The sequence below is a fragment of the Montipora foliosa genome, chromosome 9 (genome assembly GCF_036669935.1).
Source record: "Montipora foliosa isolate CH-2021 chromosome 9, ASM3666993v2, whole genome shotgun sequence".
Classification (NCBI taxonomy): domain Eukaryota; kingdom Metazoa; phylum Cnidaria; class Anthozoa; order Scleractinia; family Acroporidae; genus Montipora; species Montipora foliosa.
Window position 1 is genome coordinate 43,985,889 of NC_090877.1, and position 24,529 is coordinate 44,010,417.

Genomic DNA, 24,529 nt, shown 5'->3' on the forward strand with positions numbered 1-24,529 from the left:
AAGAATTAAATAGCAGTATAAGGTGAGAAGTACATGACGGGGAACAAAATGTCTGAGCTTGGCAATAATCCCGATTTTTTTACTGACTTTTTGACAGATGTAATCTATATAATATTTCCATGAGAGGTTCGAATCAATGAGTATACCAAGATATTTAATATAATTTTTTTTATTTCTAACGGTTGGCTAGTATTTGAGTTGCTATCTATTATTCTAATATTGGGATGAAAGGAAAGAGTCCTTTGGCGTGGATGAAAGATGATATAATTAGAATTTTCGGCATTCAAGGTTAGTTTACTGACAGTTAACCACGTACACACTTTGGAAAGCTCTTCGTTAAATTCAGATTCAAGTGTTTTAAGATTTTTGTTTGCATAAGTTACACTAGTATCATCGGCAAACAAGTAGAAATAAATGTTATTGGAAGACTTATATAAACCATTGACATACACGAGAAAAAGCAAGGGTCCCAGCACGGAACTTTGAGGAACTCCACAGAGGGTTTGACTCAGTCTGGTGTCCGATGTATAACCATTAACAGTCGTATATTGTCTGCGACCAATCAGATATGACCTAAACCAATCATTCACTACTCCTCTGAAGCCATAGCTTTCAAGTTTACAGGGATGGGCTGTGGGCTTCTGACCTGTATTGAATGGCAGTGTGGAGGAAATCTTTTTATGTAAAGCATAAACGCTGTGACTCGGATAGGCTTGAAAATGGTTGTGCGCGTGAGTGATGTGTTGGCCACATCGGGTTGATGTTATGGCTTGTTCAGCTTGCTTTTTATGTTTTTTTGGTTTTTTTTTTTTGTTTTTTCAGACAGCGACCATGTGGTGAGGAGTCCCGAGAGAAAACCTCTACCTCTACCGTGCAGTGTTTTTTTTTTCGTATGAGCCGGACTACGTAGCACATTTATTTGAATTACTGTGTAATGAAAAATAAACAAATAAACGAGCTCTTCACAGCTCGAGTTACATATCTTCAGTTGACGTAGATCACGAAAATGCATGTAAACTTTGGGTATCCACCATTAGTTCCATATTCCCAAATGTATCTTCACAAGCAAGCTAGGTATTCGGAAAGGATTAAGAACGTTATCAAGCGATTTTATTAGAAGGAAGATAATGTTCGGGGCCAGAATGCGACAGATGTGTCCAAACAGTCTACGTGTGAGTCAGGTGATCGGCATGTACCAAACTTAATCTGTTGGCATTGATGTTGGTTGATGTTGGCATTGATGTGCTGGCGGAGCTGTGTTTTTTAAATGTGTTTTGCATTTAAATTTTGTAATGCTAACCTTGCAATCCAGAGAGGAAAATGTAGCACACAAAATTAGAATAACTGTTTTTCTTTCTTTCTTTCTTTCTTTTTTTTTTATTTTTAAGTCGGTTCCTACTTCTGTTTTCTTTGGTTTCTACATTACAAAGATCAGACCACTAGCTTGATCCAACGTATACCGTAGTCTATGTTTGCTCGCCTAAAACTTATTCTTTATAAAGTGCAATTGTAAGGTATCTGCTATATATATCCTCAAACTTGGTCCTCACCGCATCGCAATGAACGTTCAAAAATGCTCTCATTTTGTGACTTTAGGTTGCTTGTGTTTCCAGCAGCAACAGTAAGAAATATTCGTGTTATACTGTTGATATCTGAGTCGCACCCCTAACCGTGCTCAAATCTCTCACCAAGGTTGGTCTTTCTGTGATCTTGTTATTATTGCCGCTGATCGACTCACTCGTGGATCGGGGTGGAAAGAGGTTGAGTACCCTTGTTTTCCAATGGGGTCTTTCCAAGAGGCTGGTGCAGTCGATAAAATTATTCATAAGTTCTCGAGGTAGATTATGATCCACATCATCGATTTTCATGATGACCAAACAGTCGTCCCGCCTTTGTACCATCCGATGAATGGCTAGTTTCATCACGCAATCGCCGAACGGGGTCGCCAAGAAATTTGTTGAAAATAAGACTTTTTGACTGTTATTTACACATCTCGCCATTTCTTCTACGAACGGTATGCCGGGTTGAAAGTCTTTGTAATATACGCAGCATTTAATATGATGTTCTTCCAGAAGATGAAGAATCTTCTTCATCCATTTCCAGTCGTGGGAGCTGAATACAATGAAAGCGGCGTACTCATAACCTAGTGACACAAAATTCGAAGTGAAACATGTGAGCGCGCTAATATGTTTAGGCCCGGGCTTCAGGCAAATGTCAGTCTGCTGCAAGTCGCGAAACCGTAAAAGCTCGATTTGTCCTTGCTAACTTTCCACTTTTATGAACTTGCTGTTTATCTGTTGCTAACTAGAAAGCAATAACCTTCAATTTTTGCGTCCACTGCGCTTGCACAGCTAGACACTAAGATAAAATTAGGAAGAGTTTGTTCACTGATCTTAGGGAAACAACAATCAAACAAATTTAGCTTCCCGCTTCTTCGTGAAGGATTGCTTGTCTTTTACTTGCTAAGGATTTAAGCTGACGCGCTTTCAGTGATTGAATAAACAAGTAAATAAATTAAATATTGCTGCTCTTCTCAAACGAAGCACACTAAGTCCATATGTTGTATTTGTGGGTGGGAATTATGAGGCTCTTATGCCTGCTTGCATATTTAAGTTAATCCATCAAAAATAATAGTCATTCTGCAGCTCCCAGAATTGTAGTTAATTAAGAGTTTGCTAATTTGTTCATTTGATAAATATAAATAGACTATACAGTGGATAAGAGAAAGAACGAAAGGCTATACCTTTGCCCGCTGAAAGGAAAAAGAAAAAGAGATGGAATTTGTGGAGTCATGCAGCAGCTCTCGTAACGTATAATGTGAATGGTTCCACACCGAAGCCAAAAACAAAAGACTAAACAATTGGGAAATGATGACTTAGACTTCAAAACAATATAGGCTGCTTTACAGTAACAAACAATAGCAGGTTATATTACGAGAGCTGCTACATTACTGAGTTTCTGCACTTCTCTTTCACTGAGGGAAGCCGGGTTCCGGGATGTCCTGCACAAGGAGTTCATCAAGGGAAGCCTCTATCTCTACTAATGCCTTGAGTCAACCCTTTTCCGCGTAAATTTATTTTTCGCAACAGGTTTTCCCCGCGAAACGTTTCATATTTCTCTTGACACTGTGCTGAATCTCCCAAAGGAGGCGTTCTACAGATAAATCTACTCGGGAAAGAGTTGCAATTGACTCCTAGGCCAAGTATGGGAGATAGAGGCTTCCCTTCTTCTGCCTGCACTGAAAGCTTCTCGTGCAAGTTTGTTATACTGCGAGTTCTCTTGGTGCAAGGTTGGTAAACTTATTACTAACAAAGTGAAGCAAGAGTTCATTTCAAAGCTAAACATAAAATAAACGATGATACTCAACCTTCAGGTACCACTGGTTCAGGCCTTGGTTTCTTGCAGATTTTGCAGACTGCGTAAATACACAAAACTAATATACCAATCACGGTTCCAATCGATATTGCCACAGCTTTGATGATGCCTAGAGATGCAAAAACGATGTTGATTTATTTCTCCGTCGACATTGGAGACCTAAATATTAATTCTTTTTACGTCGAGTAGCAAGACTGAAAGGCTCGATCGCAAATGGCAAGCCCGCGGATGGCTTGAATAGGCATATAGGGGGGATCAAATAATTGCCCGGCCAAAGACCTTCAACATTCACTTGGAAGCTGTAACACCATCCATGTGTTACGAAAAGCAGAAAAACTTGATTCGCCATGAACACAAAAGTTGTAAGTTTCTATGTTTTGTGACAGTCGTGATAAAATGCATCTCAACTGAGTTTGGTTGATATCTGTAGCTTGATAGCCAATCACGTCAATTAATATGTAACACAATATGTAGTGTAGCCTTATCATTCTTGAATTGTTTTTCTATTTAGTTTTACCCAAACGCGTTATTTCGTATGGTTGGTACTAAAAATCTAGAAACAGGGAGATTCTTCATTATTGCCTTATGCTAGCCAAATATCATATTTTTATTTATTTTATTTATTTTCATTTTGATAATAATAATAATAATAATAATAATAATAATAATAATAATAATAATACTAATAATAATGGCGATAATAACGATAACGATAATGATAATAATAATAATAATAATAATAATAATAATAATAATAATAAAGTTTGCATTGCCGTGACCATATCTGCCGTGAATAATAATAACACATGAAACACATTTACTGACAACCAATCAGGAGGCGAACAACGCAATATCCGACGTTTAAATGTAATGATAACGACTAGACTAAACTCACCAGTGATGGGATCAGCTGTTACAGTATGTGGTGGGCTTCTCGTTGTCATATTTTTAGCGGCTATCAAAGACAAATAAGAAAATAAAGATTTCAAACAATAACAACAACAACAACAACAACAACAACAACAACAACAATTATAATAATAATAATAATAATAATAATGGACAAGTGGCTGGGAAAGTTGAATGTCAAAATTAGCATTTTATTACTACAGAAAACTACGTTACTGGGAACGGCGAGGATTTTGAGAAGAAGGGTGTTGGAGCTCTAGAGTAAGAAGAAAACTCTAAGGGACCTTTGGTCATGGGCTATGACCCGCTCCCTTAGGAAGCAAACCGGAAAAAAGGTCATCCAGTTCACAAAGATGATGATAATAATAATAATAATAATAATAATAATAATAATAATAATAATAATAATAATAATAATAAGGTAGGATAAGGTAGGCTAAGTTATCCATTGGAAACTCTGTCAGAAATTCAACATCTTATGCAAAGACAAGTGGTATGATCATGACCCTGAAGGAGTTATAGTAAACGATCAAGTAAAGGTGTTATGGGACTTCCGAATTCAAACAGACCATCAAATTGAGCATAATAGGCCTGATGTAGTTGTTCTTGATAAGATAGAAAGATCATGTTATGTGATAGATATCGCGTGCCCTTTTGATACAAGAGTGCTGGAAAAAAACAAGAGAAAATGGAAAAATACCAAGAATTAAAAAGAGAGATTGGGAAAATCTGGAGCTGCCGAAAAGTAATTGTCGTACCAATTGTCATTGGTGCACTAGGGACGTTCAGCAAAAATTTGAAAATGGAGCTCTAGAGTAAGAAGAAAACTCTAAGGGACCTTTGGTCATGGGCTATGACCCGTTCCCTTAGGAAGCAAACCGGAAAAAAGATCATCCAGTTCACAAAGATAATAATAATAATAATAATAATAATAATAATAATAATAATAATAATAATAATAATAATATATTGACTCCGGATCTCGCTAAATTGTGATCATTGTCTGGGGTCGAAAAATTAATGATAACTACTAGACTAAACTTACTTGACGTGGTATCAACTGCACCTGGTAGACTTGGCGTTGTCACATGTTTGGAGGCTGTCAAAGATTTGACATCATCATAATTGTAATATTCATGATAATTTATTATAATTATAATAACTATTTTTATTATTATTATTATTATTAAAATTATTATATTGAATCAATAATAATAATAATGATAATATTTTTTTCTTTTAGAAAAACTTTTGAGTCCGGATCTCGCCCAATAACGTCAATGATAAGTACGAGACTACACACTTACCAGAAGTGGAATGCGCTGCATTTGTATTTCTTGGGGCTATAAAGATCAAAAGAAATTATTATTATCGTTATCGTTATCGTTATCGTTATTGTTATTATTATTATTATTATTATTATTATCAAAGACAGTCATTACTCAAGTTGCACCACTAAGCAATCATCATCACACTAAAATTGCCGCGCGTGCAGAGATCGTTTTCACGGTAAAATTGAAAATTAATGACGAATGGTAGCGATGAGCTTGTTTTCTTGGAGGCATTTTGTGATCATATTAGTTCAGACTTATTGTTTAGTAAGGAAGCATCATAGGTGGTTTCCCATGTAAGCGTTTGCCCTCTTAATGATGCGCCCGTTAAAAATGATGCAGGTTGTTTTGCTGTCCTTTAATTTCCCGATACGCTTTGAAATTAAAACAGTCGTATCCCTTTTCTTTGCTTCGAGGCCAAGCGTTTCGCCGCCCTCGCGGCTCTTCAGGCCACATATAACTGACTGTGGACTAGCACTTTTGTTTGTTTGTTTGATTATTTAGCGTCTGCAGCAGTCCTTGGCTGTAAGAGTAAACAATGGCATAATATCTGTTGCTCCGCGATTCGAGTTCTGACACTTATTTTACAGTGATAAAGGAAATGATTGTCCCTGGAAACCAGGTTATCTACATAACTAATGGTAGCCTTGTTACTCTTGGGATTGGTTCGGAATTCAAATGTCATTCATGCGAGCTGAAACGTATTAAATAACTCGTTTAAAACTGAGTCTGGTCTCTGGAAGTGATTTTGTGTGAATGTTATGTGCTTCCTCGTTGATCTACGTTTCGAGATCGGATTTATTGATCGAAAGGAGTTTCAAAACAAAACCCGTCTTAACTGCATCAACCGTGATTTATTTACTTACCGTAAACCATATAAAGCTCCCACACGCTGCTATTGTAAGGAAGGCTGTGAATCTAGGAGTGCAGAAAGGAAACAACAAAAAAATCAACATTCAATAAAATCAATAATAATCAATAACAATTAATTTATTGGCAATGGAAATCAATAAAACATCAATGCCTAAAAGTTGATTATCATTGATTATTAGAAAACAGTCCAAAGAAAATACGCGCGCTGATTGGTTAAAAATCGTGTTTCTATAACTCGATGGAGACAGAACTAGCGCGAGCTGTTAACGTAGTGATGGCGCGAGCAAAGAGAATTTACATTGTGATAATTGGAGTTAACAAGTTGTTTTCCTTTTTCTTGTCGCGTTGTTTTCTAAAAGAAATAAAAGTGAAAAGTTTGGGAGAACTCGAAAAACCTGTGGAAACACTCGCCTGCGACTCGTGTTCCCACAGTATTCCTCGTGCTCCCAAACTTTCACTCGTGTTTCTATAACTCGATAGAAACACGGTACATGTTTTCTATTTCTTAAATATTGATTAATAATGATTTTTATTGATTATGAAATTTGTTCAAGTTATTTTCAATAAAACGCACTATGTGAATTAACAAACCATTCACCAAACTTTAATTGCTACGTACGCTTTATGTTATTTTTAAAAATTAAATGCTTCAAATTTGTTACAGTAGCATTTTTACTACAGTTTACTATTAAAAATCTTACTAATTACTAAAACGTATTATTAATCAGTTATTGATTATCTACAAAAAGCAACAATAATCAATAGCAATTGTTCCCACACGTTAGAACGGTCACATTTGCGTCTAATAATCACCACAGAGTCGAAGATTTCACGGTTTATTCGAAGCACATGGTCATTACACTGAATAGCCAAGATGGCCGTCCTAGCCTCGATTTTATGCCACGAGAGCATGCGCCCGCGATACAACAAGTTCGAACATCACTGTGGCAACCGCCAAAATCGTTGAACATTAGTCAGCAATTCATTCGTTGCTTAACAGAAATTAAGACGATTTGGTGAGTGAGTGTCGATTTTTATTGATTGAACCAATCAATAATAATCAATCGATTATTGTCGATTCTTATTGATCATATTGATTGCAATCAATAATTGACGTCGACGAAAAGATCACGTCAAAATATAACCGACTTTGCGCTATCGATTGTTCCAACTTGTTCACGTCGCGAGAGTGTGGACGAAGTATCGTAAAAGTATACTGTTTGTTGACAAAAAAGTTGCCATAAAATCTTTTAAGTGGTTTTCTGGCCCTTTAATTGGGAACAATTGACGTGACGTCGGATAGCACAGTTTTTCGCGCTCTCTGAATTCTGATTGGTCAATATTTACATTTCAGTAACTCTCGCCGTATGCACGGAGTTCGGGCCGTATTTAAAATGTGCCAGCGTTGCCATGGCATCTCCCAAATATTTTACCAATAAATCGAAAGAGAGAAGAGAATTTAAGCAAGTTGCCTCTTATACAAACCTAGTGAGAATTCAGGTGACTTCAACGGGATAAGAACCCATGAGCCCTGCGATGCCGGTGCTATGCTCTACCAACTGAGCTATAAAACCGCACAGTTGGGAGCGGGTCATTTTGTTGGGTTCATTTGTTTCCGTCAAAGAACTCGGTGAAGGCATTAATGTATATTTGAAGGGTGGGTTGTAGACGAAATAGAGAAGTGCACTATAAACGAGGCGTGTAACTTGCAACTCTTTTCCTTGGAACAAAGCTGGGGATTTTAGGACACCAATTTTATGCCCAAATCACTAGAAAAAATCGAAAATTTACATACCATGTAAATAACATGTAAATCAATTACAATTTACTTTTACACGTTTTCAATAATCATGTAAATATCGTGTAAATTTTCAATTGAAACGTGTAAATGTGAAGCATTATGCTGTAAATTCTAAAGACTAAAGGAAGAGAGATGATGTAAATAACATGTAAATTTGAAGAAGAGGATACACTCAAGTACCCTGCGAGCAGAGTCTCTTTCGATCTTCCTAGATAAGTCGGGAAGAGGAAAGAAGATTCTGCCAGCCGCCTCGACTTTCTCTGATTTGCCGCTCATCCAAAGGAATGGATGAGTCAGTCCAGTTTCGACTTGTCAAACCTGTTTGTTTTTTAATTTGTGCGCGTGATAAATCGCCACGCGGCATTAATATATTTTTAAATTTACAACAGTCAGGTGACAATTTTGAACTGTCGAAATTCCCATGAGTATTTCTTCCGTATGTCGGTTACAGAAACTAGTTTGCCAGAATTAAGAAACCTATTAATTTTTTCAGTAAAAATTGAAATGACAATTTAAAAACTTGAACTATCTTGAGTTTCCAAGGAAATGATTCCTTGGTTGTCGTGTGTTTGCCAGAGTTGTTCGAAAATATCCCAACTGTTTGTTTTGGTTTCGTGGTTTCGCGGTTACTAGTCGATCGTCACGCGTGACTGACTCCCGACTGAGGTTTGAATTTTGAACACATTCTCAATACGAAATGTCAAGGCGGCTGGCAGAGTCTTCTTTTCTCTTCCCGACTTATCTAGGAAGATCGAAAGAGACTCTGCTCGCAAGGTAGCACTCAACATCCTGGAAATATCATGTACATTGAAAAAGGGAGACTGCCAGGATCGTGTAAATAACATGTAAATCGAAAAAGGGAGACAGACCCCTGAGATGCTGTAAACAACATGTAAATCGGAAAAAGGAGACTGCCAGGACCATGTAAATAACATGTAAATCGAAAAAGGGAGACTGCCAGGATCCTGTTAATAACATGTAAATCGAAAAAGGAAGGCTGACAAGATCCTGTAAATAACATGTAAATCGGAAAAGGGGGACTGCCGAGATCCTGTAAACAACATATAAATCAGAAAAAGGAGACTGCCAGGACCATGTAAATAACATGTAAATCGAAAAAGGGAGACTGCCAGGATCCTGTAAATAGCATGTAAGACTGCCAGGATCCTGTTAATAACATGTAAATCGAAAAAGGAAGGCTGACAAGATCCTGTAGATAACATGTACATCGGAAAAGGGAGACTGCCGGGATCCTGTAAACAACATGTAAATCGGAAAAAGGAGACTGCCAGGACCATGTAAATAACATGTAAATCGAAAAAGGGAGACTGCCAGGATCCTGTAAATAACATGTAATTCGGAAAAGGGAGGCTGACAAGATCCTGTAAATAACATGTAAATCAGAAAAGGGAGACTGCCGAGATCCTGTAAACAACATGTAAATCGGAAAAAGGAGACTGCCAGGACCATGTAAATAACATGTAAATCGAAAAAGGGAGACTGCCAGGATCCTGTAAATAACATGTAAGACTGCCAGGATCCTGTAAATAACATGTAAATCGAAAAAGGGAGGCTGACAAGATCCTGTAAATAACATGTACATCGGAAAAGGGAGACTGCCGAGATCCTGTAAACAACATGTAAATCGGAAAAAGGAGACTGCCAGGACCATGTAAATAACATGTAAATCGAAAAAGGGAGACTGCCAGGATCCTGTTAATAACATGGAAATCAAAAAAGGGAGGCTGACAAGACCCTGTAAATAACATGTAAATCGAAAAAGGGGGACTGCCGAGATCCTGTAAACATCATATAAATCGGAAAAAGAAGACTGCCAGGACCATGTAAATAACATGTAAATCGAAAAAGGGAGACTGCCAGGATCCTGTAAATAGCATGTAAGACTGCCAGGATCCTGTAAATAACATGTAATTCGAAAAAGGGAGGCTGACAAGATCCTGTAAATAACGTGTAAATCGGAAAAGGGAGACTGCCGAGATCCTGTAAACAACATGTAAATCGGAATAAGGAGACTGCCAGGACCATGTAAATAACATGTAAATCGAAAAAGGGAGACTGCCAGGATCCTGTAAATAACACGTAAATCGAAAAAGGGAGGCTGACAAGATCCTGTAAATAACATGTACATCGGAAAAGGGAGACTGCCAGGATCCTGTAAATAACATGTAAGACTGCCAGGATCCTGTAAATAACATGTAAATCGAAAAAGGGAGGCTGACAAGATCCTGTAAATAACATGTAAATCGAAAAAGGGAGGCTGACAAGATCCTGTAAATAACATGTACATCGGAAAAGGGAGACTGCCGAGATCCTGTAAACAACATGTAAATCGGAAAAAGGAGACTGCCAGGACCATGTAAATAACATGTAAATCGAAAAAGGGAGACTGCCAGGATCCTGTAAATAACATGTAATTCGAAAAAGGGAGGCTGACAAGATCCTGTAAATAACATGTATATCGGAAAAGGGAGACTGCCAGGATCCTGTAAATAACATGTAAGACTGCCAGGATCCTGTAAATAACATGTACATCGAAAAAGGGAGGCCGACAAGATCCTGTAGATAACATGTACATCGGAAAAGGGAGACTGCCGGGATCCTGTAAACAACATGTAAATCGGAAAAAGGAGACTGCCAGGACCATGTAAATAACATGTAAATCGAAAAAGGGAGACTGCCAGGATCCTGTAAATAACATGTAAATTGAAAAAGGGAGGCTGACAAGATCCTGTAGATAACATGTAAATCGGAAAAGGGAGACTGCCGAGATCCTGTAAACAACATGTAAATCGGAAAAAGGAGACTGCCAGGATCATGTAAATACCATGTAAATCAAAAAAGGGAGACTGCCAGGATCCTGTAAATAACGTGTAAATCGAAAAAGGGAGACTGCCGTGATGCTGTAAATAACATGTAAGTCGAAAGAAAAAGGAAGACTGCTTGGACCATGTAAATAACACGTAAATTGAAAACGGCAGACTGCCAGGATCGATTGAAACGTTAAAGTTTCATGGAAATTTAAATTTACAGGATTGTAGTCATTTACACGTTATTTACAGTATATTTTAAACTAATTTGTATGATTCACATACTGTAAATTCCTTTGAAATAATTTAAACGATATTTACATGTTCCTCCATTTATACTTCAAGAACATGACTGTGTAAATTATTAGTTACACGTTATTTACATGATCCACACTAACATGTAAATACCTCAGTTTACAAAACCTCAAAGTGTCAATAAATTATAATTTACAAAACATGTAAATCCAGATTTACACTTTGGAAACTGGATTTACATGCCCCTGTAAATTTTCAAGTTTTCCAGTGAATATGGACAAAAATATGTCTTTTATTGATCGAAGCTGCACGCGCGGGAAAATGCACGAGCTACGTTACATCCAAATAAGGAAAAACCCCCAGGTCTGAACCACAATTAATCGCTTCAAAGTCATGAGCTTCTGCCGAGGTTGAAAGGTAAAAATAATGTCTAACTTATATTATTGTGCTTCCAAATACATTGACAAGGAAAATGAAAACAACATTAAAAACTATCATGTACCTCTATAGCAATATCGTTGTCATATTTATAGTTCAAAGGAGTGAGATTTGCAACGAAAGAAGTCTGGTTCTGAAATAAAAAAAAGAAATTTGGGAACGTTAGACAAATAAAATTCTTGCGGACTTTGCACAAAATTTTGTCTCTCGACAAATGGTTTCTTTGAGTTTTTGAAATGATAAACCTAGAGCGAGCCAGGCCTATGATATAAATAATTTAAATTTACATGCTTTAACTTCTGATCATCCTGTTTTAAAACAAACTTTTCTTTTTTGCTCAAAAGCGAAGGCCCCGTGATTGCGACTACTCCTTTTTCGTTGCTGATGAGGCACTGAGGCTGATCGTTTCGGAATGTTGATCGTGAATGATTTGGCCCGTTCTAAATACTGATCCACTTACTTTCGGTAGTATGTAACAGTCGATATCGCTGCCGAAGTCATTAGTATCCACTTGCAGTCGAAAGACAATATTTTTCCAGGTACCTATGGAATCTAAAAGTTACCCAGAATTGTTAAATAATTCTCTTGTATCCTTCTGATTGAGAGGGTGGACTAAGGAGGGCATTGGGCTGGTAGTGCTGTAGCTACAACATCCTGTTGCTTAATATAAACTCACAATGAAGTTGTTGAAACTACACTGATAACAAATACAAATTGAGCTTTCCACTAAGGTAGTCTTGATCCTAATGAATTTGATGCTTGTTTGTCTTTTAGAGGTACCACTTTAAAAAGGTCTCTGAGGTCCCTGTTGAAGACATTTCATGACCTCAGCTGGGTGTCATGGACTTGGAATTCCAATTGAAAAGGTGGTCTTTTCCCTGCGTAATGTACCTTGAACTCGTAAAATGACTGGAGGTAAATGGCCATTTTATGGTTTATTTTCTCGTAAACAAAAACAATTCAGTTCGACAATAGGACTGAACTACGTTTCTGTGCATGTCGGTGCCATTGTGCACGCCTCGCATGCACCGCTAACAACTTGATCTTGTTGGCAGTTTAAATGTTAGAGTAGCTTTGGTTAACATATTTACTCTTGTGTTATTGGAATGCGGTGGATATTTTTCCATATCTTTCTTGTTATGCGCCAGAAATAGCGACTCATATAAAAACAGTATTACTGAACTAGTGTCCGCACGAGCAATTTTTGCGTGACAACATTTCATCTGAATTTTTACTTCCTGGTGTTGATTACTGCCGAACTTTTATGCGACACATAAAGACTGGCTAGTCTTTTCAGCAAATACATTTGATTTGCCTCGTGTAAGTGCTACAAAGATTAAAAAAATCATTCTCTTCAGATATTGAAAATGTGTTTGTTTTAACAACTGAATGAAAAAATGTTTGAGGTGTGGTTTTTATCCAAAGGCTCTTTACTTTGAGTGCTCAAAACTGACCGATCGGACTTCAGAAAGTCTGATCCAGGGAAAATTGGCGTCATTTACTCACTAGCTTTACACTTTCAGCGTGTAAATGCGGCTTGTAAGAAAGCAAAACACGAGTTTAAAAGTCTTCCATGACTATATTAACCAAGAACGTGATTATCACCCAAAATCCGAGTTTAAAATTCTGAAAGCCCGAAACTCCCATGCTGCATATCAATTCAGCCGCGTACACACGCATTGCATTCTTAAACTCTTTGACGTCATTTTCTCCTCAAGACTTCAAAGTTGGTAATGGCGGACCATTAAATAGAAAAATTCCAGTCGAAATAAATATGTGTCTTTTTGAAATCAGGGCTTAAACCTTGGGTCACTTAGTGTTTAGTTAACATAGCTTTAAAATCCAAAGAAAAATAGAATTGATTTTTTGGTTATAGAGCCCCTTTCACTGAATTCTGCTATTGTTTGTTGCAAATGTGACACAGGTTTCTTTTGCTCTAAATTACCACTTTATTACGCCGTAAGACCCTGGCAGCTGAACATCTTAAGGACGCGATATAAAAGTTCAAAGAAAACCAAAACAGCGAACAAAACTCAAAACAGAATAAACACGCCATACACTATGTCATGTATGCGCATGTATGGCCTTATCGGCCCCAGGGCCTATGTGAGCGCATGAAATATGCACTCCGACACACAAGCATCAAGTTTCAATCTAGTTTGCATAGCGTTTGTAGGGATAAATCACTTACCATTCATGGGTGGCCACGTTACATTGAGAAACCAGTCATGGGAGTTTCTATATTGAAAAATGGCTGCATTAATACGTGTCGTATCCGGATGCCATTCCATGGACGGTTCTGGTAAAGGACACACTGCAATGCAACCACAAATACCCCTGAAAACAGCTATTATTACAACTTGAAGAAGGTTGAGCTCTTTGTTCCACATCTTCATCACCATCTTAACGGCAAACGCGGAAACGAAAAAACCCAAAGCTGTGCTAAAGATTCGTTGATAGTGCACGTGGCCTGGTGCAGACAGATTTATCCTTTGTTTCAGGGCACCGTTTCCTCTGAGTCTTTTCTTCTGCTGCTTTCATGGCAATGTAGAATGGTCTTTTTGGAGAAGAGGCACAACTTCGAACGATACCAGCCCATTTACTGATCTGAGGCATATAATACCCTAACCTTAAGCTTCACACGAATTTCAATGTTTTGACAGTGCGTAATGAGTATTTCCAAAAGAAAACTGGTGGGAAATGGATCCACATGAAGGTCTCAAACAAAATTCTCTTGCAATTCTGCTGCATGCGGGCGGAACTTTGAAAAAGTTTAATTTTACAGCTAACATGATGGCAAAAATCTTAATCAGTTTATCAACTTATACCGAGCTGATTTTTATTGTGTACATTCCATCTCGACCCCAGAGCTCTTTTCTTTTGCGCATGTCTGAGGCAGAGAACAGCTCTGGGGATCCCTGAAACAAAGTGTCTTCTCATTGGTTTTCGTGAAGAACAATGAAAAGCGTCTTTGATTGTTGCATTCATGTTAGCACGAGGAGTGAGCAGGCGCCGTAAGGTTCAAATAGCCAATTTTTGGATATAAGAACCCTACGCCGCATGTTCTCCTACATAGATTTTCCCAGAGCCTCGGATCATCCCCCAGACATAAGATGCTAGGCTCTGGTGATGAGAACGTCTGTATATTCTCAAGGTTTAATTCACCTTCTATCTGATGATTTTTGTGCAAGCGCTAGCAAAAGCGAAACGTTTATAGTTTTAGAAGGGGTGGCGCAGTGGTGAGAGCACTCACCTCGAGCTCCCACCAATGTGGCCCGGGTTCGATACCCGGTCCCGGCGTCATGTGGGTTGAGTTTGTTGTTGGTTCTCTCCTTGCTCCGAGAGGTTTTTCTCCGGGTACTCCGGTTTTCCCCTCTCCTCAAAAACCAACACTGCCAAATTCCAATTCGATCCGGAATGCGCGGACACATGTTGAACGAGCTCCTGAGCGGTGTATAACTTTAGTTTGCTTTTAGGAAGTATAAGCAACAACATAGCTACCAGACGAAAATTTGACATTTGGGATTATTCCACCTAGTTAACGTTGTATAATATGGGCGAACTACCCTATGATTCGGTTAGAACCAAGGGATTTAAACATAGAGAGTAAACGATTCTATTGCACTCTATGTCATCGAAACATTAACACTTGCTTCAGTACCACAAGTTGTCTCTTTGGAGAGTACAGCAAAAAAAGTGTTTTAATATGCGTGCTGCTCGTACAACACGGTTATTTTCCTTATCCAAAATAATGGTTGTGTCGCTTTCAGTTACTTTTTCAGTTTTTCAGTTGTCGTCATTCTCCTGGATATTTCCCGTCCTTCCGATATTTAATTCACCCATGCAATGTATTTTTAGAGCTTTTGGAGTTTTGTCAGTGGTCTGAAATGAAAGAATTTCGCAAACTTACCAGAGGCTTGTTGAATTCTGTCGATTTGGCGACGATTCATGGCTTTTACATTCCAGATGCGATGAGCTGCCAAAATTAAATGAAACAATAACATTCACTTTCATTTTAAGGGGACTAAAAATCATATAATAAATGTTAAAATTAATAATAATAGTAATAATAATAATAATAATAATAATAATAATAAAAACAATAATAATGATAATAATAACAATAATACATTATGGCGTTAAATTATAAATATAATTAATAATCATTATTATAATTATAATTATAATTATATTGCATTAATGATATTATAAAGGGTAACAAATAAGATTTTATATTTGAAGGAAAAACTGCAACGAAGACTGCAATAGAGAAAAACCTCCACTCCTCTGAGCTGAGAAGTTTACGAACAAGGTCAGCCCTCATGCGACTTCAAATCCGCGAATCAATTCCGAGACAATTAAAGTGGTGGAAGGCGGATTGTCTCACCCCTACTTTGATCATAATTGTATAAGAGGTATTTTTTGGAGTTTATGATACCGATCATCATTCGTGAAGATAACAGAAGCTACAAAATTGTCTAAGGATGGATGTTAATATTTCGAAAATAGAGTACTGACAGACCACAACCACTTCCATATGTAGCAAGTCTATCGGCGTTATCTAGTCATGCGGCCAAACTAGTGCCCTGTTGGCGTGTTCTCATTGTTTTCCGAAGAATAATGTTTGATTCTAGCAAGACTACGTTAGGAGACTAATACTGAGTGAATTTCTTGGTTTAAGGATTCCGAATCATACCTGTCTATGCCCAATTGGAGGTCATGCTTAATTAAAAGTTCTGTTGTAGAACTTTAAGGCTCCGTAGTCACGTATCCGGATATTTTTGAGAACGGAGGGCGTTTTGAAAAACCTTCCTTTTTGATTCAGTGACTGAAAAGGCCATATTTGACGAGTGGACGGGAAGCTACTGAACGGAGGGAAAAGTCTTCGTTTCGAAAATATCAGGATACGTGTGGACGGGGGTCAAAACTATTGTATATTACTCAGTTTTTACTCAAGATAGCAAACCTTATCATTTCCTTGTTCGATACTAGTAAATTTTAAATTACACCTTTGTGAAGGCGCAAAATAATTAGTCGGTCTGTAAAAAGAATTTGTTGAAGATTTATGAAAAAATATTCCATCAATTTCAAAATACGCACGTTTTCTTCTAAGGAGGCATTTAAGATGGCATGAAGTGAACACGTCATGATTTATCTGCAAAATAAAACCAAAGCATTTACAGTTTTTTGGTACTCGGAGGATTCATTTTGCATTTTGTATCATGTTTCATTGGCAATCTATATCCCTAATTAAAATTTTAGATATGTAGTTCTAGTTCACCTTCATTTAACAATTATTCACTGATACTGAGGTAAATAATAATTATTTTATTACATACCATGCAGGATGAACAACAAACGGACGGAAAAATTTAGTTTTTCTTCCCAAGTCGAAAAGGTTACGCTAACAGGAATCTCACCTACTCGGAATATCATTTCCGATCACTTCGACTTTGATTAAAAAAAAAAAAGTAATATTGATTAAGAACAATCAGAACGCACAAAAACTGTCTAAGCTGGTGTCGTATATATACTACCAATCATTATAACGTTGGATGTGTGCCTACAACTAGGTGTATCTATCAATAGAGTGCCAACGAGCAAAAAATTGTGTCCCGTGGAGGAAGGGAATTACCCTTCTTTCCCAATATTTTGTGGATTCTAGGTGTATCTTTTGAGAAAGAATAAAAATCAGGTTTGTAGAGGATGTTATTAACTAGTAAGAAATTTTTGTTTTGAAAATCTGAATCATTTACTGACTATATGTTTAATAAATATATTACTAATGTTACGTAACATTTTTTCAACAAGGCCTTGTTTACACGGTACATGGAGCTAAAATTATTTGTTGTAAGTAAGGATTAAAGCTTCCATGTGACGAACGGGGAATTCTCCGTTGTAAATATCTTTCCCTATCTTTCGTAATATATATAAGCTTACCGTCAGGGGCACCCAACGACCAATTTGTTGTAAAATGTATTATTATACCCCAGTTAATGAAAATAAATGTTATTAAGGCATTTTCAGGTGTTTTTCAGTGTTGCTGGGAAAACATTATCTGTTCCTTTTTCCCAGCAAGACACACAAGAAATTTCCCAGCCAGCTAGATAAAATTGGTTGGTTTCCCAGCCTGCTGATCAAATTTATTTCCCAGCCAGGAATTCCGCGCGCTTTCAAATCCCTCGATCCGAAACGACCGAATAAAAGCGACTAAACCGGGACAAAACAGGTTTTTTCCGCATGCGCAATCACTCTGACCAGCCGTCGTATGTCTGTGACTACTCTCTGGGAGAGGGAAGGGGTTTTTTTTTTTTTTTTTTTTTTTTTTAGTCGTCCTCAGTCTTCAGAGTTTCTACAGCCAGCTCGGGTTGAAATGCTAGAAAAAGTCAGTAATTCCCAGGCAAAACCTCTATCAATAACAAAATTTCCCAGCCAGCTAATCGAAACACCTGTATTTTTGCCAGCCAGCAAGATTCCTCCGGGGAACAGATAATGTGAGGAACAGATTCGTTGGGTGCCCCTGTACCGTAAAATCAGAATCATGAAAGAGTAGCGAGATAAAAACATGACATTATCAAATGCAAATTATTGTAAGTTAGGTAACGTTATGCTGGAGAATAGAGAGTAGGAAAATACAATAGAATAAATGAGGCGGGGATAAACAAAATAATTAACAACATTTTAATAAACAGTTTCGCTGGAATGGAGTCATTTTGAGTGTTCAGCGTCGGTCTCCTTTTCCCTTATTAAAAGCATCTCATAAATAAGGCACTCAAACTTTCCGCGGCATTTCTTTAAGGTGGTATGTGTAAATTGCTCGTGAAGATTGTTGGATCTTTGGTTGTGGTTGTCCTTCAGGTGTTATATAATTCAAACCACACGAATTACATTGAAATTCATACACAACGCATTGTTGGTTTAAAAGTGAGGGCTTGTTTTCTGAGATTCCGAGATTTTCCTACTTGTGAAAACTGGTTGTAATACACGTCGATCGATTTTCTTTCCAAGCTAAGGTCGCTTTAGTTGCCTGCGCAAGAAGTTGGCAGATTTCTGATTTTTGAAAGGCAAGGTTATTCGTACAGGGCTGTCGAATGGCCTAATACGGTTTTGGTTTTTTAGTTCGTGTTTGTTTTGCCTCTTTATGATCAAGTTACTCTCAACAGATTTGCGGCACGCTCGCCGAAGGAGGAACAAGCTGGTTCAAGAACAATGAAAGAACACTCCACTAGAGTACTCTATTGAAGTGCACACAGTTGAAATACCACAAAAAGAACGCAAACGAGCATATAAAACTTTTGATTTTACATACCTTTCACTCTCCCACCTCCCATTCCACAAACCACAGGCGCGGACTGACCTAGCCTCCTTCGCAGCCGACGCTAGGACTGACCTCGCCGCTCTCTCGAAATTCACATGGAAGCGAGAGCAGCCATGACGTCACAAGCAAAATTTCCGCGATGTGATTGGCTTATTTTTTCTATTGTTACATTACATTACTTTTTTCTCTCAATCATTCGAGATTTTTTTTCGCCTGCGCGCAGCTCGATACTTTCGCGCGCGGTTCTATAATGCTGCCGCTTCGTAATCCTAGCCTTTTGGCTTGGATCGCTCGTTGCCAATTACTTGAAAAGTTATTTTTTTACTTCGGAAATAGGTAAATGCTATTAAAATAGTTCTGATGAGTATGACAAAACATTAAAAATGACATTCCCAGCTCATGATAGATCCTGAGCTGGGAAATACAATGACCGAACTGCAGAAAATCTCGGGTTTTCCCCTATTCCCTCTAATAGACAACAAATCAAAGACAACTGGTCACTTGTTAAAAAGGGGAACTGACTGCTGCACTATTTCTTTCGGACTGTTGTACTCAGTGCAAGTTTAGTCAGTTGCTTAGGTGTAGCCTAAAAAAGGAATTTGGCACGACGCAAATTTTATTTTGCTCCAGTATGACCGGTCATTATAATGCTTGTATGCCCCGTTGAACATGGGAAAAACAAGTAAGTTTGTGCAAAGAAAAAAAGAAAAAACAAGCTAGGAAAGAAAAATCAAAACGAAAAACGAAATGCCTTTGATTAGTTTCCCTATAATACAACCTCAGTTTTTTCGACTGTTGTATTGTGCAAGTCTATAGTTTTTTGTTATTATTATTTTTTATTTTATGCGTTTATTTGCAATTGGGCTTTTCACAGCGACATTTCTAACCCTCTTTATAGGTAAGAAAAGGAAATTGGCACAACTTAAAATTATATTTGCTCCAATAACTTTATGCTTGTAAGCCTCATTGATCATGGAAAGAAAAGAAGATTTTGTTTTGCACAGAAACAAAAAAACTGAACGCCTTTAGTAATAAAGTTTCCCGAAGATGGCATTAAAATGAACATCGGGATAAATTATCTTCGTTTTGAATTAAGGACGTTCGCGCTAATTGTTTCTGCGCAACGTTACTGCGCATGTAACGCGACTGTAATATGTCACGCATTACTTTGAGCATTAGTGAAGTTGAGGTTTTAAAACCTTTGCAAAAACCGTGGTCGGTAAGTCTTGCACAGCGTTGGATCAGAGAAGATCGTGACCAGTCAAAATTGATTTAAAATATTTATGAAAGTCAAGTAGACTACTGCACGACTGATATTCGCGAGGTTTTATCAGTCGTGCACTAGTCTACTTGACTTTCATACAAATTTTTCAAGCATCAGTTAAAATAACATGGAGACAAAAACGCCGAGGAAAAAATTACAGTCCGGCAAAAAAATGGCACATTTATTTCCGAATCATCATGAAACTTCAAAGAGAAGTGAGCGGGAGGATGGAAAAGCTCTGGAAAAGGTAGCTGATCGAGTAGACTAGTGGCTGAAAGTTTGGAAAAGTCGTGGACGAACCGTTGCGTAAATTTAATGTGGCTATTTCTTTTTAATGTTTTTATTATCCTACGAACTTAAGTTCAAAGTAAATGCATGTTTTTAAAGTTCTTTTCCTTTACTTTCGTGAAAATCGAGGAGTATTTTCGTCCTCGTCCGCTTGAATAGTGCGGACCTGCGTGAAGACTATCAGCGATTGAATTTCACAAAAAACACACTCCAGAGGATGAGCATGACGGCAATGGGGAGATATTATACAAAACACCAACCAAATGAAGGTGACCCCTGCTTAAAACGTCGTTGCTATGCTCGAAAAAGGTGTTTTTTTCGGTAAAAACCTTTCATCTCTTCAACGATCGATCCTCTCTTGGGTTCCAGTCCTTGCCCGACAAGTCACGCAAAAGCGTGACAAACGAACTTTTCCATGAGCTTTGCAAAATCACATCGATTTTACTCGTTCAGATCATCGGTGACCCCTACTTTTTAAATCATTAATCACTTACTTTACTTACTATCTACAAAATATGATGAAATGAAAAAATTCTCACCGTAAGAAGTTATCTTTTTTTAACATTTTCTTTCCTCGTGCTATCGAATTCCGGTAGTGGTTGCAACGGATAGAGCTTACGAAAACTATCGTCGAGGATGAACTCTTCTGTTTACCACATCCCCAGCGGCATACAATTATCTAAAAATCTCACTCCTAAAAACCTATGCATGGAAACGTTCACTCCAACAGTTTATTTTTATGATTTTCGATGGATGAGCAGATGAGCCTACATCCCGCTATTATGACCGATTTCTCGAAATTAAGGCATTTTTCCACTGCCATTTTCTCCGAAACAAAGTCGGTGACCCCATTTTTTTTTTCATTTTTGGAGTAAGTACTTTATGACCTAACTCTAGGCGAGAAATGAAGAAAATCTCACCGTAGGAAGATTTTGGCGCGAACGTCCTTAACTTGTATGCAGTTTCGCACTTGCATTTTCGTGGCCTTGAGCGGTAAGTACTTCGTGTCAAGGCAACTCACATTAACATTTAGAATATCTATACATTAAGTATCCCAAACATTCATAAAAGCTAACCGTAGGCCTAATTAGGACTAAAGAAAAGGTTTCTAGGCCTAAGGTTAGCTTTTATGAATGTTTGGGATACTTTCTGTATACATGTAGATATTCTAAATGTTAATCTAAATGCTAATGTGAAGTTGGCTTGACACGAAGTACTAACCCCCTTTAGCCTAACGATTTGCCAAACAGGCCGGGACTGAATACAAAATTAAGGTTGGAACATTCTTGGAAATCCAGTGAGAATTGAGAAACATATTATTGAACTGAATGCGAAGTACTAACTTTTACTACTAGCGTAACTACTAAAGTTTACGTTTTCGTTCCAATCACTATGGTAGCTTCAAAAAGCGTGTAGCTGACGCGGGGTCGGAGGTCATGACAAACACTCACTGAGGAGAAAGCGCTACCTTTGTAACGACATCTGCGAATGGCTAGACTTTCAAGTCCTATAAGCCGAGGTCCCGTCTCATAACCCTTGGGTATATATTCTGTGGGACGTTAAAGAACCCACACACCATTCGAGAAGAGTAGGGCATGGAGTTCCCGGTGTTGGGGTTCCTCTCCCCTGCCTCTCCATGAATTGTGGCGAAGAGATTAAATTAAATTAAATTTTAAAAGGAGCCCGCAGCGCTGATTTTCGGAGTGGCTAGGATAGCTGAAAATGTTTGGCACGCGCTCCGCTAAAACAATCTTCCAGCCGTTTTCTCCGAGATCGCCGCTGGAAATGAGAAAATGATTTTTTTTTTCTAGACGAAGACAATCGTCGACTTTTATGAATAGGCCCTTCGAGGCAATCCAAATAGAGTTCTGTTGTCAACAGTCTTCGAATTCTTCTGGTTAACCTTTTAATGCAGCATAGACATTGAACTTTCGTTTCCTATCATTATAAAAACAATGTTTTTTTCTCTTTCCAACAGGACAGTTTCACGCCTTTATTGCTGTTTCGGATTGTTATTCCTATCGAAACGTTCAAGAATGTAGATATTAATATTCCTTTAAACTTGGCCGACTGAGGGATTAAGTGCATCCGGCCAAATGTGAACATTTCTTCCATTTGACCGGTTGCGTATGTTTTTCCTGGTTATCCAATAATTAAATGTCACAGCTCCCAGCCTGAGTTTAAATTACAAGAATTGGACTCTCTTAGATCTGTTACAAGTCCCTCTGAAAATAAGAGATTTCGAAATCTTGGTGCCGTTAACCGCGGTACTGATATGCAGGTTACTGCTTAGAAACAGTAGTCCAACCACTCTTGTTCCAGATTTCACTAGTCAAAATTTTGCCGCTCGATAAGTCCTAGAGAGGGATATTATCGGCCATTTATTAACTAACTGAAATAATAACTAATAAACTGAAGTATATTTACGAAAGCCAACAGTCATTTATATTGGTTTGAAACCTCGATTTTGGCCAGTTTCCGAGGTATTGAAATCTTGAAACAAAGGTTTTATGGGCCATTGGCTTCTTCTAGAAAGAGAAGTGCTTTGAATATTGCTGGAGGGGTTTTTTAGAATTCAAACAAAGTGAGACGAAACAAGAACATAGGGCCTTTTGCTTCAGGATTTTTTTCAGAATAATCGGTATAAGGCGTCAAAATCTTAAAAAGAAAATTACCACCTCCTTAAAAATTAAAATGGAAATTTAATTGGTTCAACCGCAGTGAACATTTAAAAGTATTTTTTTAATGAGGAAATTACTCTTCGCACTGTTGCAAATGCTAATATTGAAACAGAGATGTCATCATGATAAAGCAGTAAATGGAATTAGTTGATCATAAATAAAAGAAAGATTTCTAACATTCTGATACAGCAAGGCAAAGAGCTCTTTTTTCCTACGAATTTTGCGGGCTATATCTAGGGGTGCGTACGATTGGGAAATACGGATTTAGATCTTAAAATCTGGATTTTCGGATTTCCAATCGAACACAAAATCTGAAAACTGATTTTGTCGCAGATTCACTAATTGAAAATCCATGTCGGGTAAGGATTTCAATTAACAAAATCCGTCGCGAAATCCGTTTTCGGATTTTGTGTTCGATTGGAAATCCGAAAATCCAGATTTTAAGATCTAAATCCAGATTTCCCAATCGAACGTACCCTAAATCTTTTTCAACTATTTTCCATAGTTTACCCGGAGAAGTACTTTTTCAAGTGCAAGCAAAGCAAATACTAAACCTAATCTCGTGTAGATCAATTTTTGAAACGTAATCACTAAGTCTGGCTAAACCAAAATGGCAAGTTTGCGAGTAAACAAGTTACATGAGCAATACGATATCTTTATACATTTTTTCTGGGCGTGATCGATTCGAAAAACTATGCATCCCTTTCAATGCTATTCTTAACCTTTTTGAGGTCTATTGTTTTAACTTAATCTGTCTACGCAAGCCCTCATCTTTAGGCTTTTGGTAAAGTAGTCGTACATACGCTCGTTAATTCCGATTTTTGCTGCCAAATGACATACATGTACAATATTCAGTAAGGGCATCAGCGGCAATTTACCTGTGATTCTCTTTGTAGGCCCTCTCCTTGAGCTAGTCGGCGACATTCGCGAAGACAGAAGGTATGTGGTGTTAAAAGCCTGTCTGCCTTTGCTTCAATCCACACCACAAAGATCATAGCACAACATAATGGCTCCAAAACGGTCTTCTTCGTTTTTGCAGGCATTTTTCACTCAAACGGTACGCGCGCGACAAGCGTGCTGCATCATTTATCTATATTTTCTTATTTGATGCTATTGTGAGCAATTTGTAGAAATATCGACAAAGGACGTCATCTTGAGTGTCAAAATG

General features: G+C 37.8%; 2 protein-coding genes across 3 annotated transcripts in view; both read right to left on the bottom strand.

Annotated features, from left to right (window-relative positions):
- Window positions 1-24,529, bottom strand: part of LOC137971346 (uncharacterized) — a 122,311-nt gene that overhangs the window by 57,844 nt on the left and 39,938 nt on the right. The gene's annotated exons all lie outside the window — the stretch shown is intronic.
- On the bottom strand, window positions 172-24,529 carry LOC137971347 (uncharacterized). 2 transcript variants are annotated; one of them, XM_068818175.1, is made up of 12 exons: window positions 24,240-24,529; window positions 16,911-16,965; window positions 15,721-15,786; window positions 14,002-14,124; window positions 12,271-12,362; window positions 11,875-11,943; window positions 6,482-6,533; window positions 5,592-5,627; window positions 5,330-5,383; window positions 4,271-4,330; window positions 3,368-3,484; window positions 174-2,143 (listed from the first exon to the last, which is right to left on the bottom strand). In XM_068818175.1, the coding sequence occupies exons 1-12, from the start codon at window positions 24,402-24,404 to the stop codon at window positions 1,638-1,640; spliced, it is 1,395 nt and encodes a 464-aa protein (XP_068674276.1). In that variant the 5' UTR covers window positions 24,405-24,529; the 3' UTR covers window positions 174-1,637. The 2 variants fall into 2 exon arrangements, with proteins under 2 accessions (XP_068674277.1, XP_068674276.1); XM_068818176.1 differs by lacking the exon at window positions 5,330-5,383 and having other exon boundaries at window positions 172-2,143; window positions 24,240-24,499.